The sequence below is a fragment of the Acartia tonsa genome, chromosome 8, assembly GCF_053477335.1.
Source record: "Acartia tonsa isolate MP-2025a chromosome 8, ASM5347733v1, whole genome shotgun sequence".
NCBI lineage: Eukaryota > Metazoa > Arthropoda > Copepoda > Calanoida > Acartiidae > Acartia > Acartia tonsa.
In genome coordinates this window covers 41,779,873-41,799,120 of record NC_137267.1, presented here as the reverse complement: position 1 = coordinate 41,799,120, position 19,248 = coordinate 41,779,873, and the positions used below count along the sequence as shown (strand labels likewise).

The following is a 19,248-nucleotide window of genomic DNA, read 5'->3' as shown; positions in this document are numbered from 1 at the left end:
GGACCAGTTTTGATAATCTTGGCCTTCGGCCCCTCGGGGGTTAACAAAACAGTTTTTAATGTTATAATTTTCATTTTAATATCTGCGGAAATAACTATTTATTTGGTATAATTCTAAAAAAACTGAGTTATCTTTACCTCAAATTTCTGTTTTATTTCTGCCAAGTCTAGCTGAAGAGTATCTCGTTGTTGTGTCAATTCATCCCTAAAATAGAATATTTTATAACCTTATTTAAAACTAGATGGAATTTTAAAAAAAAACTTTTAAACCTAATATAAGTATAAACAGAATTTTCAGCATTTTTCTTATATTCGACATAAAAAAATATTAATTGACTAACAGTATCAAAACTTTTACACCAAAAATTTTTATCTACAGAGGAATAATTTTATTTATCTTAATTAGGGGTGTACTGTACATTAATTAATTGTCATTATCATTAAGATCCTCAATTTAAACTTTAAGTGTCATATAAAAAAAAATGTGATAAGCTTTACCTAAGTTTTCTCAATTCATTAATGTTACTGTCTTCAGCCCCCAAAGTTTTTTCTTCAATAACCTGAATTTAAAAAAAAATTTAAACATTAATTGTTTAAATTTACAATTAGGTTTTTTTATGTATTTAACTATTCTGCAGGGTGTTTCGAGAGAAATGTCTTTTTTTAAAAACTTAATTATGCATAGAAAATAAAAGAATCATATAAAATGCTTTATATATTTAGAAAATCTGTTATGGTACATTTATGTTTCAAATATTTAAAAATGATTATTTCAAAAATTATGCCCTAAAAACTGGTTTTTACAAAGGCCTTATTTTTGAAGATTTATTGGTTTGAAGGTTGAGGAAAAAATACGCACAATTTTTAAAATTCAAATTGCACGATTTGTATTAATAGTAAAAAAATGTTATGCATACCGTTAGAATCGTCAAAAACTCTAGTTTTAAATATAAGTACTATATTTGTGCTATTTGTAGTTTAGGAGCTACGAAAAAAAATGTGAGAAAAGGGTTAAAAAGTTTAAAGTGAGTTGGAACAATTTACCATTTAGCTTCTATACTATACATAGCACAAGAATGGTCCTCATTTCCAAAAACTTGAGCTTATGACAATTCTAACGGTATGCATAACATATTTCTACTATTATTACAAGCTGTGCAATTCGAAATTTAACTAAACCGTTTTTAAATAATCAAAACATAAATGTTCCAGAATCAGTTTTCCAAATATATAAAAGCATTTTATATAATTGTTTTATTTTCAATGCATAATTAAGTTTTAAAAAAGACATTTCTCTTGAAACACCCTGTATATATCCATTTATTTTGTATGTTTCTAAATACTTTAACTTTTTCATTCATAATAAACTTTAACAAATATATATTTTTCATAATAATATTTTATGATTTTTTACTTATTTTAATCAGGTTTTAAACTCTTTTTGTTTTGTTTTTGTATCAAAGTATATTTTTTTTCCAAAACTTTTTGTTATGTAGCATATTTCATGAATTTTTAACTACAATTAACATTTATAAATATTTAATATTTTAATTACTGATATGTTGCTAAAAATCACTAAGATAAAAATCTATATTTTTTTATTATTTTTGATAATTTCAATAAATTGACACCCAAACTTTTTCGCCAATAAACAACAATTTTCCAGTAAGGCTTCGTAACCGATAAATATCCGCAGGATTAGAACCGATTATCCGCCACATACTAAAAATCATATAAAGCATCGTATTACAGACTATTCTCCACGAATATTAAATTAAAAATCATAAAATCAATACCAGTTTTATTAGTCTGGTCCTTTGGCCCTTCGGGGCTAACAAAACTGGTTTTAATCTCATGATTTTTCATTCCTATATCCGCGGAAAGCTGTCTATAATACGATGCGATGAATAACTACTACAATTTTATAAAAAAAAAAATATTTTTTTTGTAAACATTATGAAAAAGTTTAAGGTCAACCATTATCTTATCATACTTTTTTAAAGGCTTATACATTGTATAAAAATATGTTTCATATAAAAAACTGAACTATTTAATGTCCCTTTGTTACCAATCTATCTATCTATCTATGTAATTCTTATTAGTATTGCGCAGCTACTCTATAGTTGTATATGTATCATTTGTATTTTGTACCTCATCCTCATTCATCTACATAGATTAATTCAAAATAATTAGCATTTCAAAAATAATTTTATTTTAACTAAGATAATTAAGAAACACTCATAGAAAATTTTAAATCTGAATCTACAATGTGGTTCTGACAGGGAAAAATTTGTTGTGCTTTTAAACTGACGTCAGAATGGCCTAGCATTGGTCAATAAAAATGTAAACTGGCCTGCTATTGATAATTTAGTCTGTGTATTGGCCTATCATTGTATTGTATGACGTCATTTTTTAAAAAGGCACTATAAAGAGCTTCTAGCTTGACAAATATTCAAAATTTTTAATGAGTGTTACTTTATCATAAACCTATATAAACTATGGTATAAATATTATAATATGTAAATATGTAGCTCTACAATGTAATAATATTCAAAGTATATTTAATCTAAATTACTAAAAAACTTACTTGTGCTGCCCTCTATCAATTTTAAACAGAGTTAAGATTATTTTTTGTAGACTTTTTTTTAATAATATCATACAATTACACACATCCAAATAATATATATATAATATTCGCTCAAAGTGCAAGTTGAACACTGAAACCCACCACTTTTTTTAAATGAATTGAAAATAAAGGGGTATGGTAATTTTTCATTTTTTTTACATAATGCGACCTAACCCAGCCTGCTATAAAGTAAAAAACTACCTACCCTTATTTTCAATTTATTTAAATTATAAGGGGGGTGGGGTGTTTCAATGCTCAACAGCCACTTTAAGGGAATAACCCAAATTCACAAAACAAAATGCTACAGTAACTAATATAAAAAAAGCTCAAAATACAATTCAGAGATAAAATTAGAAGAAATATATTAAACCTTTACATTTTCCACCTGTCTTAATTGCTAGTCGTTTTTTCAATGATGGCTCCATAAAATATCAATTTCCGCTGGATCAGAACCAGATCTAAGCAATACTATAAGCTATGAAAAACTATAATACGATGCGATAAATAATCATTTGCATCTTATCACATAATCATACTAAAATGTCATCGATAAAGAAAATGTTACTTTTGACAGGTGGAAAATGTTAATGGAAAAATAGTTTTTATTTGCCCATAATATCTTTATAAAAAAAATTTAAATAAAAACACTTACCATTTTTTAGAAATTTGGTATTTTATGAACTACTAGTGGCTGCTCCCTAAAGGCCTCTAGGGGCACTTGAGGTTTAGAGGTGGGAAGGCAACCCCTCCAACCCCATTTTCAAAACCAAAAGAGAAAAAAATTATGTGGGTAGTTTTTTTTCTGGGCGATTTCTCCTAGGATGGTGGAACCCTCCCCCAAAATAGTTTAAAACTAGTTAGCGAGATCTTTAGGTATTCAAAGACAGACAAACAGCCATCCTGTTGTTATATAAAGTAAATTTCTTTATTCTCCATAAATAAAAGAAATGTGTTTAAAAATGTATTTTGTAGTTTGACTTACACAAAATTATTAACATTTTACCTGCTAATTATTTGAAAATAAATTGGTATATGAAAAATGTTTTATTATTTTTCATATTTTAAAGTATTTTTTTCTATTTTCCTATGTTAATGATGTGTTTTAATCTTTCTGTTTTATTAGCAATCACCTATGGGGAGTTTTTCGTGTATTTGCTTTCGATAGGTTAGATTAGGTTACAATAGGTACTGAGTAGCCCCGAAGGTTTAAGCCACCACAGGTGAAAGCCCTGCAGGGTTTGTGTACCCCTCTCCCACCCATGAGGTAATAATAAAAAAATAATATCCCCCTCTCCAACTTAATTTGCAATTTATTTCAAAATAGGAGGGGTTTCTTTGCTTGTGATGCTTTTTGAGGAAAAGAAACTATTTATTAGGGTTGGGCCGGATACTTTTTTGGCCGGATACTGGATATCCGGCTGATTTATAATGCCGGATATCTGGTCTCCGGTCGAGTATCTGACAAACGCCGGATATCCGGCGAATTACCGGATATCCAGCCAGAAAACCGGATATCCGTATTTGAAATTAGCCGGATATCCGGTATCCGGATAGCTACAATATCCGGTATCCGGCGGGATATTGAAAATGGATGGATATCCGGCCAAACCGGATATCCGGTATCCAGATAGCTACAATATCCGGTATCCGGCGGGATATTGAAAATGGCTGGATATCCGGTCCAAACCTACTATTTATCTGCCCTAATACCTTTGTAAGATTTTGAATTTCCGTGTTGAGGGTCTCAATGGTCTCCCTCGCCCTCTCCTCTCCCTCCTGGGCTGTGTCCACCATCTTCCACGCCTTCTCTATCTCTTTCTTCAGAGATTTTATCGTCTTTTGATCTTCCTACAATTAAATAGGATTGTTTTAGAAAATGTTTAGAATTATAGTTTTGTTTGCCTCCTTAAAATTCTTAAAGGGAAAAGAAGGTTGCGGGTAAAATCCGTAAAAGTGTGTGTTTTAAGGCTTAAAAATTTTAGTAGAACGATAATATTCACTAATTATGTGTATTTCTTATTGAAAAGAACTATAGACAAAAAAATTTATAAAAAGTTAACATAAATTTTTTTTGTTCTACTACTGTTTTTAACTTGAAACACACAACCTTTACAGATTTTACCCGCAACCTACTTTTCCCTTTATTGAAATTTGATTTATTGAACTTTAATAAACATGAGCCCAAATGTCCTCTACCTCCCTGGAAAATGAGGGTAAATAAATAAAATTATATGACTATCCGTCCTAATCGCATCCGCTCGTCGCCGGGGAGGTGATAGGTTCGAATCTCGGGCCGACACTGCGTTATAACTAAAGACAGTAAAATTTGTTTCTACTGCTGCTATGTCAGGTGCGCGATATAAATAGTAAGAGTAGGAGGAAGGAATGCCTTGGAACATTAACAGGCGCAACTCACTACCATGCACAACCAGGGCTTCTCAGACAAAGGTCGTGCAATCAAAGGGCTGGTTGTCTGATGGATGTTTACACGTAGATGATGCTCTCTTAAATCGAAAGGGAATCACGCCCTTACGAGGTAATGGTAATCCGTCCTAATCCCAAAATAATCGATAACTTGAATGTTGCACAAGATGTTCATGTACTCTAATAAAGTGATATTCGCAGCTGGCTAGAATAACGATACCCCCCATCCCCTTCCCTCCTACTTGATGAACAAACTGACTAATAAATAAGGTCCACAATAGGATGCTAAATTTAGGACGATTTTTTCCTGTGAATATATCCACGTATATCCTTTATCCATTCCTATAATATATAGACTAGCGGTTACGCCCCTAGAAGCCTCTAGGGGGACTTGAGGAGAGAGTCGAGTTTAATAATTAAATTTCTTATTTTAGATTTTAAAATAAAAAGTGAAAAAAATTTGGGGGGGGGATTTTTCAATTTTTGGAGGGGTTGGGGGTGTCCCACCCCTCAAGAAAATAGTTATAAACCTTCCCGGGACCTATGAGAAGCTACCCTGTTAAGGGTACCCGATCGGTTCAGCGGTTTGCGAGATCCTTCGGTACAAACATACAAACACACAAACATCCTGTTACTTTATTATAAGGATTGAATAATCCTAGTCTAAAAACAAACCTTAGATTGGTCATTAGCCAGATCGACCATAGAAACATGCTGCGCTATCTCAGATACCAACTCTTTGCACTAAAATAAAACATAGATTAACAAGGATGACAACCAGTAGTAGCGAAGCTATAAAATCAGGCAAACGAACAGTATCACTTGTAGAGTGTCTGAACTTAACAGATCATCATAATAATTTACAAGTTTAAATAAATTTAGATTTTAATTTGTTGCAAATTGATTAAGAAACGGGATACTGTTCAAGTTAATCATCATTTTTCAATTGGACGGATTTTCTGGTATCTGTTATAGAAATGCTACGCTTTTTAAATCGTACCCAGCTGTTATTGGAATCATTTTATATTACCTTAGTTCTCAATCTCTTTTCATTTCTATTTGATTTCTCCAAAGTGTTGAATAGTTTCTCATATTCACCCCTGCAAAATGAAGAAGCCAGGGATAAGGGATGGGAAACGTAGGAAAATATTATTTCAGGCCTATTTCAAGCCTAGGCCTATTTCTAGCCTAATAAACCAGTTTTGGGATAGCGCAGTGGTTCGTATAAAATGCTAATGAAAAAGCTGTGTGTGTGTGTGATAGCCTGATATCTAGTTGCCGAATGTGTACGCAGTTTCCTGGGTGTTTTCTCATCCTAGCTCAATATTTACTACTAGCTAAAAAAGCTTCAAACTTCAAAAAAAAATCTAAATTCAAAAAATTCAAATTTATAATGTATAAATCGTTTATACATTCAAATTTTGATTTTTTAAGGGAAGTTTGAAGATTTGTAGCTAGTAGTAAATATTGAGCTAGGATGAGAAAACACCCAGGAAACTGCGTACACATTCGGCAACTAGATATCAGGCTATCGTGTGTGTGTAGATAAAGTATAGAATCAAATTCAGGTAGCCAGTTTAAAGTAAAAAACATAACTTTTTATAAACCTATATATTAATAGCTTTTGTTAAAATGAAGTTTTTTCTCTCCCAAAATTTTTTATCTTTTACTTTGGTAATTTGAACTGTCAGAAAGCTATCGTTGGGTTTCCCTCAGACAGATTTTAGTTTGTATTATTTGCATTTTTATTAATGAGTAAAAATTTTATTTGAAAATTTCATTGCTAATTAAAATTAAAAATAAATAAATAAATATGCACTTGGGTAACATTCTATCAAGTTCTTTGGATACTATACTGGCTATAATGTAATGATATATCTGTACTGTGTTGTATTGTACAAAAATTATGGTGAAGGTGTTGTATCATATCCGTACTAAATTTTTAAAATTCAAAATACAACATCTAATTTATAAACTACCAAATGAAAATTCGTAGCTACCTTCTTTCCAAAAAAATAATCCCGTTATTTTTGTTTTTTCTATGTGGCCCTTTTTTAATGTTTAACTCTAAGCAGATTTAATAATTAAACTAATGTGATCTAACACCATTTATATTTATTTTTTCGTAGCAGACGAAATCATTATTTTTTCTATAATTGTCTGCTTCTAAAATTTCCGCCATCTGTGATTTGATGAGCCGTCCGCCAGTAAGGTCATTAAATTAGGCAAATGGTAAAAGTTGCATGATCCCTTTCAAAACCAGGCCGAGACCTAATTTATGGCCAGGTTTCCTATCCCTTATCCCTGGAAGAAGCTCTTTATAGTTCCTATAAAAGAAATGACGTCATACAATACAAATGACCAATGAAAGACCTATACACAAAGCAAATAACCAGTAGCAGGCCAGTATACATTTTAATAGACCAATGGCAGGCCAGTATACATTTTAATTGACAAATGGTAGGTCAGTATGACATAATTTTTTAAATCAAATTAGAGCTTAATTACTCAAATTACTACAAAATTTGTAAAAAAAAAAATAACAAAGATGACAACTTTCATTAGTATCGAAGCAAAAAAAGAAAGCAAATGTTAAGAAAGAGAGAAAAAAAATATCTTAGTCGTTTGGAGCACTTCATACTAGATTATTTCCCCCCAAAGCGTTACGGACAGACGGAAGGACAGGCTGACAAAGTAAATTATTGAGTAACTCCGATACTATAATGTATAGCTTGGCAACGCTATGAAAATGATCTGAATATATAAGTTCTCCTTGCCTTTAATGCTTAAGACTCGATTCAATAGTTAAGTTTACTTTTCACTTTTAAAACTTGCCAATAAACTAAGAAGGATGGGTCACTAGAAGATAAGATTTGTACCTGAAAGCATCCATAGATTTGTCTTTAGCCAGCTCAGCCAACACTTCTTGAAATTCCTGGATAAATTAATTCTAATAGGTATTTGTCGTATTGTATTATAGTCAACTATCCGCGCATATAAAAATGAAACATCATAAGATAAAAACCAGTTTTGTTTGACCCGGCCTTCAGTCACTCGGGGCAAACAAAACTGGAATTACTCCTATATTATTTTCATTTTCCTATCCGCGGAAAGATGTCTATAATAGGATGCGATAAATAACTAATAATTCTCTCCATGTTGGTCTAGCTGTCCTTTTCTGTCTTATTTTCTACTTAATTAATCCCCTTTTTAATAGCGAAGCTACTCTATAATTTACTTTATCTGTCCGCAAATCCGTCCATAACGCTATAAGGGAAATGCGATTTTCTAGCCTGTTATTTAAGATAGACAGCTAAATTTTTTCGTGAAGATTCCCTGTATTAATGAGCATCAATTTCATAATTTACTTTGTCTGTCATATTGTCTGTTATGCATAAAAGACATAATAAATAATAAAAATATTTTTATTAATATTTCAGAAAGGTTTCGTGATTACTAAGAATTATTGCACATTTATTAACTGGTATTCTTTTCTATAATTGAATTTGTCTGTGTCCTTCCATAAATTTTTAGTGCTTCGCTACTTATGGGTGTTTTCATCCTTGTAATTCTTTTTAAATATATTTTCATTGCCAATTTCTCTACTGTCAAAAAGCTTTTCATTTTCCTTTTCGGAAATCTTTACTTTAACAATTTTTAATTAGCTCACAGAGAACGACACGTGATAGATCGTCCTTGTTAATTATGGTGTACCTGCTGAATAGTTTCAAACTGATCCTCTCCATCCTCTCCGAAATTATACTGATCTTCTTCCTGTTAAAATAAATGTAAATAGTATGTAATATGTAATATGTATATTGTATAATGTGAAGGGATGACTATTTTAAGCCTAAGGAAATAAAGGAAGTATGGTGTTTATACAAATAAAGTGCCCACTGCACTAGAGAAATTAATATTGTCTAGTGAGTCCAGCAGGTTATAAGAAACTAATACCGAACATTGCAGACAACAAACTCCTTGATTTCACAATTATTGTCTGGAAATCTTAACTAGGTATGGTAATTAGTTAAAACTGTTTTTTTGCTAAGACATTCCCCATATTTTTCTCTTTATGTCGCGCATCTGACATAGCAGCAGTATGTGCATCTTTGTCCGTTGTTATTACTCGGTTTGGGCCAGGATTCGAACTCATCACCCACCCCAAAGACTTGCGGATACGCTACGTGTTACAACAAAGGCTAACCTCATCAGGTTCACTGGCCCTGTCCTCAGTTTTCTCAATCTCTGGCTCTTCATCATCCTTCTCTCCTCCCTCACCAGATTTATCCTGACAAACAACAAGTTTGTTGCATGTGTTTTAATACAGAAAATCTATCATAAGCTAATAATCCTTATAATAAAGTAACATGATGTCTGTCTGTCTGTTTGAGGAACTGCTTCTGGAAAAAAAATTATCACCCTCCCAAAAACTCAAAAAATCAGAGGTTAGAGCCAATCGCAGGGGTAATTAATAGGAAAAATACTCCCCTACCCCCCCCCCCTATTTTAACTATATTTCCTAATAGACAAGGCGGGTGCAGGATAGTGCTCGATAGGAATATTGAAAGAAAGCACTGGTTTATATGATTTTATGTAGATTAAAACCAACTTATTTTTAATTATAAATATTTAATGAAATGCATATCAAACTTTGCCTGATCAGATTTATTTTTCTGTTCCTGATCTGCAGGTTTAGAAGCTGCATCATCTGTGCCAATAGCATCTCCTTCTTCCTGGGAGTCACGGGTATCATAATCATCAACAATCAAGACAATTTTGTCAAAAATAAATAGCACAGCAATAACAAGCTAACACTACAGTGTCATATTTTTTCATATTTTGTTAACAGTAAACACTTCTATGATAATGTTATTTTAAAAACTTATGAAAACTTTTATTTAAAGTAATATAGATAGTCTATTACACATAATACATTAAAATTTTAGTATTTACTGTCGAAGAGAGTAAATTTTCATTCAAGCTGCTATTACAGATAAGGAGCAAAGCTACTCTATAATTCACTTAGTATGTCTTTCTATAAAGAAGTAATGTTTATTTGTCTGAATAACTTCTGAACCAATTGAGTTTGTCTGTTAGTAATGCAACAAAACTGTAATTATTAAAACATAAAGAAAGGTTTCGTGATATCTTATCTTCAAATTTTTTAAAATCTGTATTTAAATAACTTTGTCCGTTTGGCCATCTTTGATTTTTGAGCTTAGCCACTTGATTTGATCATTCTTGTTTACATTTCTTCCCCCCTAAACCAATACATTATATTTTAATTAAGTCCCGTACTGCAGTTCTATACAAGATAATTACTTTTTGATTGAATGCGGATTCTATTTATTCCCATAAGAAAATAAACATTATAATAAATTTTAATTTTGTTGGGTAGACTATCCTGGAAACCATTTTCCAGTATGGCTTTGAAACCGATTAATATTCGCTGGATTAAAAACGGATCTCAGCCATATTGAAATATCATGTATAGTTCGCATTATAGAAAATTTTCCACGAGTAGTAAAATATAAAAATAAAACATAAATCAATGTCAGTTTAGTGATTCTCACGGAGATTACCAAACTAGTATTATGATTTTTTCTCCTATCCGAGGAAAGCTGTCTATCATACGATGCTATAAATTACAATTTTACATCATGCCTTGTAATACAATAAAATTGAATATTTTTTAAAATTCGTCAATCTAGTTCATTAGCCGAAATTAAAGGCTTTACTTAAATCTAACTGCACTATACATTGTATATTCATTGAAATAATTTTTCTGGTTGACTATGTGATATACAAACAGTCTAAAGTTAAAGAGTAGCTTTGCAACTTATGTATTTGTTAAATTGTCATAGACGTACGTCTGATGGCTTCAAAGAAAGTTTGAAATGAATAGGACGATTATATTATGAGAATAGATTATGATTCCTTATCTTCTCCCATTGTTGCTATAATACTGCTTTGCTTTAACTTCTCTGAAATATAAAATATTAGCTGATTCGCCCCCTTTGAAGCCTCCAGGGGCACTTAATGTATAGAGGGAATCGACACTCTAATTTACATTTTAGTATTAAAAGGGTAAGATTTAGGGGCTGGGGTCCTTCTCAGTTATATTTTGGGAGAGTGGAGGTGCCCTCCATCAAAACAGATGGACCTTTGAGAAACTTCACTGTAAAGGAGAACCATGTTTGTCCCAACGGTTAGCGAGATCCTTCGGAATACATAGTCATCCTGTTACTTCTATATGTAAAAATAAAAAAAGAAGATTTTATGTTTTCATCTGTTATTTCACTGTAAATTTTAAAAAAGGTAATGCCTTATTTGCAGATTTAGCACAAAAAAAAATAAAATTTTGTTAGCTTTTTTAAAAGCAAAACTTATCTATAATAATTCAATGTGTCCTTAACGTAAATAATTTTGAAACAAGTTTACTTAAATTCTGTTTATTATTATTAAGTTTTTGCTCTCTACAAATGTTAATGTTCGTTTGTCCTACCGTCTGATTTTAGAGCTTTGCTTTTATGGATATTGTCATCGTTGTATGTTTTTTTTCACTGATTATCACAATTCTTAATAAGAAAGGACAATTTTAGGCAAAGTGTCATGTGTGACGTCATAAAAATGGGTCTATTATCCCTCTCATTTTTAGGGGGTTTCCTTTCCCACTTTTCTTCTCATCCTTCCATTTTAGACATATTTTTATGACTTCACACATGACACTTTCCGCTGTCCCACAATCTTATACAAATTACGTTTTTAAAAATTACGAAAATGAAATTTACATTTGATAGCTCAAATAATTTTATCCCATGTTTCAAACTTTGAAAATCTGCCAATAGACAAAGAAGATACACATCGATATTTAATGACATCCAGTCAGACAGACGAACCGAAGGACATGCCATTTTTTATGGAAAAGTAGCACGATAAGTAATAAATAGCAATGACAATTTTGATATTCAAAAGCTACACTGTAAGTATGTATAAAAGTTAGACTATACTGACTAATAACAACTTTAATCATTCCCGTCGGACAGACAAACATAACTTAGTTACATAGTAGCTGCACTAATAGCAATAACAATTTAGATATTCCACCACTAAGTATAAAAGTTGGACTACTGTCTGGGTAACAACTATTTAGATATTGGAATCTATTTCGTTGCTATAACTACTAAATAAACAAATATATGTTCACCAAATGTAGCTAATAAACGGTTGGTTATAGCTAAAAAAAAATTCATATTGTATCTTTTATATTTCTAGGGCTTTATAGCTTTGTCGGTTCTTATCCTGAAAGTGCATTGCGAGCAAAGAATCCTCCCTTCCCTTAATTTTGAAATAAATTAAGGGTTTGGTAAATCTTTCGTTATGCCATAATTTAGCGGATGCCCTAACCCTGCAGGTCCTATTCATGCTGTGTCGTAACTTAGCAGGATTACTACCCTGTAACCAGAATAACCTAAGCTAATTTCGAAACCCTATATCCCCCACCTCCCTATATTTTCAATTTTTATTAAAATAAGGGGTGTCTGTGCTCGTTATACACTTTGAGGGAAACCATCGCGTAAAAACTCACAGACAATATTTATTTGTGATAAACGAATTCTGTATCTTCCAATTTTGTAGATTTTTATTGCGATTTTAAATTCGCCCTGCGTGTGACATTGTAAAAACTCCGGAATACAACTTTTGTATAGTAATTGTAATGGATATAGAATACGTGGATATTGTAAGCGATTCTTGCCTACCCTGCTAAAATATTTCTTTAAAATGGCTAATATAACCCCCTCCATTTAGCATATTACCCCATCCCCTCCCCGACCATGGAGGAACATATTGACGATCTTAATTGACGACAAAAATTCACCTGTCATAATTTCCACGTATTGTATATCCATTGTAATAGTATTACGTTGCCTCAGAATATGAAAGTGGAAGTAAGGACAAATATTTTCTTGAAAACATAATCTATTCAAACTAAAGTTCGTAAATTTAACAATTAATTAAAACAAATGTATTCAAGGCAGCTTTATATTTGCATGTATTTCTTCGAAACTGATAAATATCCGCTGAATTAGAAGCGGTTTCCAGCCACACTGAAAAATATTGTAGACAATTTTCAGCAAATATCAAAATAAGAACTATATAACTATTACCAGTTTTGTTAGACCGGACCTATGGCACATTATGTCTAACAAAACTGAATTTAGTCTCATTTATTTTCTTTTTAATATCCGCGGAAAACTGTCTATAGTACGATGCGATAAATGACTGTTCTCGGACATAGCAACAAAGTTTTGTTGTAAAGTAGTAAAGTAAAGTTGGCCTGACATAAATCAAAGTAATGAAGAGTAAATTATCATCAGATTAATCATAAACAGACATCCTGTTAGTTTATTCTAAGGACATACCACAATTATATGTGTTGGCCTGTCATAAATAATGTCATCCTTGTTCTTCCCTGTGTAATAAATCAACGTAATGAAGAGTAAATCAACAGATTAATCACAAACAGACATCCTGTTACTTTATTCTAAGAATTACAATTGTATGTTGGGCTGTCATAAATAATGTCATTCTTGTTCTTCCCTGTGTAATAAATCAACGTAATGAAGAGTAAATCAACAGATTAATCACAAACAGACATCCTGTTACTTTATTCTAAGAATTACAATTGTATGTTGGGCTGACATAAATAATGTCATCCTTGTTCTTCCCTGTATAATAAATCAACGTAATGAGAAGTAAATTATCATCAGATTAATCATAAATCTTTAAACATTGTTTGTAAATAGGGAAGCTACTCTATACTTTGTATGTCTGTCTGTATGGCTTTATGTAGGGATCTTATGGGACAAGACAATGAATTGTGTACATCACTAATGATGATTAATAGAATTACCCCTTTGGACACTACTTATTTAGATTAAAATTCGATGAAAATACCTAAAATTTTTGTACCAATGAATACGATAACGTACTTGAAATGCTTTTTTACGTGTTTGTAATTAATAGTGCATTGTCCACTTCCTCCCGTATATCTGTACATAAAACAGACGAGCGACAAACACCTCCCTGATATAACCCTCTAGAACAGCTAAGGGGGGTGTCAAGGTAAAAAAAAGTCATACACATCTAATTTTAAGAGGGGTGTGAAAAAAATTCCATTCAAAGGATATTGTTTTACTTTTCAGTTTGTTGAACATGGAGGATGGTGGACCCCCCTGACAATAAAATAACACCCCTCTTTTGTCTGTAATACACCTTTCTCAAAACTACTGGACCAATCAGGATGTTTGACCCCACTATAAAAAGCTTAGGTAATGACCTTTTAGCACAAAAAAATCTTTGGACGAAGATGGGCTCGTACTCCGAGCTGGCCGCGCTTATGTTCAACAAGGCAGATTCGAAATGCGCTGATGATATAATCTTGAATCTCGACTAGGGCCCACTAAATCAGACCTCAGCCCATCTGTAGATGAGGTAGAGTTATGCAACTTGCTGGGGATACTGCTAGATACATCCGTAAGACACTAGAAAAGACTAGAGCTCTCTATCTAAAATGGCTTGGCTGTAGTACTCCGGCAAAGTGAAACAAGGCAGATTTAGAGATGTCAAAAACGTCAAAAATCGGGAAAATTTCTCGGTTCTCGGCGTTAAAGACCCATATGGAACTTAAAAACTCATTTTAGACTATGAATTACGCTGACAACCCTAGCTGAATCTTCATGCCATTTCCAAAAAGGTATAAAACGTCGTTCTAGCTCAACTCTGGTACAAATAAAGGCCTCCGTGTCAAAGGGTAGCTTAAAGTTGGGTGAATTTGGATCCTGCGGTTACTCACAATCCTAAGGAAATGTGGCCTCCCAGCAGCCCGATCTTAATTCAATGGACTTTTGGGCCTGGAGCTACTTTGAAGCATGCACCAATAGACGTGCTCATACCACAAAGACCTCCCTCATTGCCACTATCAAGGAGAACTTCGCCAGCTTGTACAGGTACATTTTGACCTGGGACTGCCGGCGGTTGAGGAGGCGGGTAGAGGCGGTGATTGATGCTGGCGGCGATTTTATTCAATGATCTAATAGTCATATACCTAGTTTGCTTGCCAGTTTTTAAAATTTATTAAAATCTTTAAAATTGACGATTTTATGTTCATTTGTTTACAATTTAGAAAAAGTCCGGTTTTATGTGGCGCACCCTGTAGATTCAAAAAATTTATACAGAAAGGGATGTATGGTGATCGTTATTTTAGCATGCTACGAGTTTTACTTTATTAGAGAGCATGAAAATCTGGTGTAACATCCAAGTAATAATATGTACATTATTCAAGAGAATCTGACAAAGTAAGAAAGCACAGAAATGAAGCTAATTTAGAAAAGTAGATGTATTGTGGTATTCGGCAACCGTGAGCCATGCCTATGGCACCCCTGACCGGGGTTCGGGGAAGGGCCAACGGCCCTCCCCCGAGTCCTGGGGAAGGGGTCTGCCGACCCCCTCCCTATGTCTAAAATTAATGATTGAATCTGACAAGCTTTATTATGGTTAAAACTGTATTGTTAATTCCCCCACCCTTTCCAGGGATGGGGGATCATTATTGCCCAAACTGACTATTGTATATGTATTATAATGCTTTTATGTTATGATTATTTATTCCTATCTGTGTAGTTATTGTTTGTTGTATATAGCTTTAGTACTCTTTAGACCTTCAATAAAGTGACAACTGAAATAGATGTTGATTATTATTTAGTGAATGCTAGAGAAGCGTAGCTTCTCTATAGTAAGGTGTCCACGTCTGTTCACACTGCCGTAATCTAATTGAACTCCGGTGTCTGCCATTTATCCTCGGCGGATACCACAACTTTTGGTGACAGCTGTGTGAGATTACGGCAAACCACAAGTGTAGAGCAGACGCGCAGCTGAGGCTAAGGTACTCCCAGCAGTGAAACTGGCAAAACTGACACAAGCAACCTGAATTACCCACCCTGGACAGCAAGGTCTAACTCTGCATCCGGCAGTTGTGGAAGTGAAACAGCGAAACCTGACGGAGAACCGCGAGAAGCGCCGACATCTAACGGAGAATTGAGCGCTCAAAGGGCTGAAACAGGCCTGCGGACTGGCTGAAACAAGCCAAATAAGTGCAAACGGCTGAAAATAGGCCAACCTTTACTGCAAGAGATAGCAGGATCCGAACCAGCGGCGCTAGCAGGACGGGACATTCCCTGCCGCCATCAGCCGGATTTGGATCAGCGGCGCTAGCAGGACGGGACATTCCCTGCCGCCGATAGGCTGAAACACGCCACATAGCTGCGAGCTGCGAGCCAACATACGAGTGTAGTGCACCAAAGCAGAGAAAACTACATCAACTCCAAGTATCCTGAGAGGCTACAGCGCAGCCACCCATCTAGAAAAGCAGATATTATATCACATTGTAGGGATTACCACCCTAGTGTGATGGTTAAACAATAGATTTATGAGCAAGGATTGGCAAACAATTTGTTGTGTATTGTGATAAAACTAAAAATAGAACAGGCTTGGATTTGTTGTGTATTGTGATAACAACTAAAAATAGAACAGGTTTGGTAAGCAAATCTGTTATGTATTGTGATAAGGCCAAAAATAGAATCTAGATGTAATATAACAATGCCCTGATAAACAATCTAACCACCCAAGCCTACAGCACAACAAAAATACACCCCTTATTCCAGAGGAAGGGGAGGGGCCCACTCTCCATTGAAGGAAATACAATCAAGGTGACATAACAGATAAGCCTAGGATTAAGGAGAAAGGGCACCATTACCTCATCACACAGTTACCTCAAACCCACAGCACTCCCCCTTCCTCACAGGGGGAACGGACGGATTTACCCCGTCCCCTCACACGCTTCCCCCCTCCTACCCACACTTGACTAAGTCCGCCCACGGTGTGGGGCTAGCGACCGGGAACACAGAGCGCCATTTACGGGTCGCGCAACGAAGTGCGGAAATATCATAAAATTCAACGGACAAAGCGGACCAATGAGAGAGCGAGTTGAGGGATAAGTGCGCGTTTTACCTGTGTGCGCGGATTTGACGGTGCGTAAGCGCGTTGCAAGGACAGGAGATTTCACGCACACACACACACACCGGAGCGGAGCTACTCCATAGCATCTAACAGAGGTATTTTTAGAAAATAAAGAATTACAAGCTTCTTCCTCCTATCTATAGTGTGATAAGGGAAAACCAAATCAGTTCCTGACAGCAGTTCAGACCCTCAACAACTATCTACCCCTACCAGCCTACTCTACAACCTCAGAATAAAAACTAGTGATAAGTACAGCTAAGTTATATCTTTGTAACTAAACTACCAACCTAGTGATAAAACAGTGTTGGCTGTTAGGCTAGAAAGCCTCAAGTGACAAACCATTTATAATATTGCCTTATAACCTTGTGTCCCGCCGTTGAACCGTTGACCCGATGGAGCAGCCGCAAGCGCCAGGAGGCGACCAAGCCCCAGGATGGCTCCAGGATGACCCTCAGCCGGCTCCAGCCGAGTACCGCAAGCTGATGCTGAGTAACCTGCCGGAGTATAGAGGACCGCCCAAGCAATCCTGGAGTTCCCACATCCGCAGACTCGAGATGTCATGGGCGGCTTACCGCGTGCCGCCCCATGACTCCCTCAACCGCCGCAACGCCCTTTTACTGTCTCTAGTAGGGCAAGCGGCGGAAATGGCTTCTCATCTGTTTGGCGAGGCAGGCCAAGCCTTGACCTACGAACAGGTCAAGGCCGAGTGTGAAATGTTATTTCGTCCCGCCTTCGAATCCCAGACGCTTAAACAAGCGTTTAGGGATTACAGGCAACACTCGACAGAACCTATACAAGCATACATATCAACAAAGTGTGCCTTGTATAGGGACGCCTACAGCCATGAGGATCTCGAATTATTAGTGGACGAATTAAATCGTGGCATTCGTAACGCTAATGTGAAACGTGAAATGATGAGTCATGAGATCACCAGTGTACCCGAGTACACACGGAGAGCCATGTTCACCGTCACAATGATTACCAAGCAGCTGAAGGAGGGTGTGTGCCTAGTGGACGCTACCGACGGGCTCACAGGATCAGCCAGCATCCAGTTGCCCCAATACGACGAGTCGGAGCCAATGGAGATTGGCGCCTTGGCTCCGGGTCTCCACCAGATGGGGAAGGTCGCTCCAGATGACAAGGTTCCAGGCCGCTGTTTCCGCTGCCAAGGGAAAGGCCACCGAGCTCGAGACTGCCCGACGCCTATGGAAGTCAGCCTAGAGGAGAGACGCACCCAGCCACGCCGTGACCGTTCTGCCAAGTGCGAGCGTTGCCACTATGCTGGCCACACGGCGGCCGAGTGCAGAGCTGACTGGGACCAGGTAGCCGGCCGCAGGCGCACCGCAGACAAGGGTGCTCCCCCAGGAAAGCCCAGCAGAGTGGCCCATATGGAAGGGAGCGCGCCCCCAGCACCACCGCAGCAAGCAGCCGCCCCCAACGCAGCGGGCCGAGCCGACGGGATGCCGCAGTTTGGGACCGTTCCAGCTAGGATCAACCGGGTTGGCCTGGGCTTCAGTCTCAACCACCTGGGGCCGGAGTTTGTGCAACCCAACAACATCGCCAAGCCAGAAGTTCTGAGGCCCCAGCCTTTTAGCCTCAACATGATGGAGCCTGCTCGACCAAGCCTACCCAGCAAGTGTGATTTATAGGGAAATCTTTTGAGTAGAAAGGCCATCGTTCTTTCATTGCCGATAAATATATGCCCTCTTTCTCAATACCTTTATTGGTTGGTCGACACTCAAGGCCTTTTATACACTTCTGGACTTTCTGAAACATGTAACTTTATCCGTTGTTACTGTGTTTACACTGCAGAAAAAATATTCGGGAATAGTTCCTTTCGTGACATCGCATCTTAAGGGGCGATTTGTTGTATTTTTAAAATGGCGTTTTATAGGTTATTTTAGGTTAGGTTAGGTTATATTGGGTTAGATGATTGCCCCCGCAGGGTTAGATCCACCCCGCAGGGGTTAGAAATAGGAAAAAACTTACTAAGAAAAATACGAAGAATCGCCCCTTATGGTGCGATATCACGAAAGGGACTATACCAAAATATTTTACTTACATTTTTTATCTGTCCATACTTACGTCTGTCTGTCTGTCCGTCTGAAACGAATAACTCAAATC

The 19,248-nt window shown here is 35.7% G+C and overlaps 1 protein-coding gene across 1 annotated transcript in view; it reads right to left on the bottom strand.

The window, feature by feature from the left end:
• LOC145326622 (cilia- and flagella-associated protein 58-like) overlaps positions 1 to 18,085 on the bottom strand; it is a 42,296-nt gene extending 24,211 nt beyond the window's left edge. The window contains exons 1-11 of the mRNA XM_080169992.1: positions 18,056 to 18,085; positions 9,705 to 9,782; positions 9,254 to 9,337; positions 8,764 to 8,823; positions 7,929 to 7,984; positions 6,080 to 6,149; positions 5,725 to 5,793; positions 4,336 to 4,473; positions 2,587 to 2,598; positions 498 to 559; positions 138 to 204 (exon numbers count right to left, since the gene is read on the bottom strand). Of these exons, the coding sequence (XP_080026118.1) occupies positions 138 to 204; positions 498 to 559; positions 2,587 to 2,598; positions 4,336 to 4,473; positions 5,725 to 5,793; positions 6,080 to 6,149; positions 7,929 to 7,984; positions 8,764 to 8,823; positions 9,254 to 9,337; positions 9,705 to 9,782; positions 18,056 to 18,085 (726 nt within the window). The remainder of the gene's footprint in view (positions 1 to 137; positions 205 to 497; positions 560 to 2,586; positions 2,599 to 4,335; positions 4,474 to 5,724; positions 5,794 to 6,079; positions 6,150 to 7,928; positions 7,985 to 8,763; positions 8,824 to 9,253; positions 9,338 to 9,704; positions 9,783 to 18,055) is intronic.
• Positions 18,086 to 19,248: the final 1,163 nt, after the last annotated feature.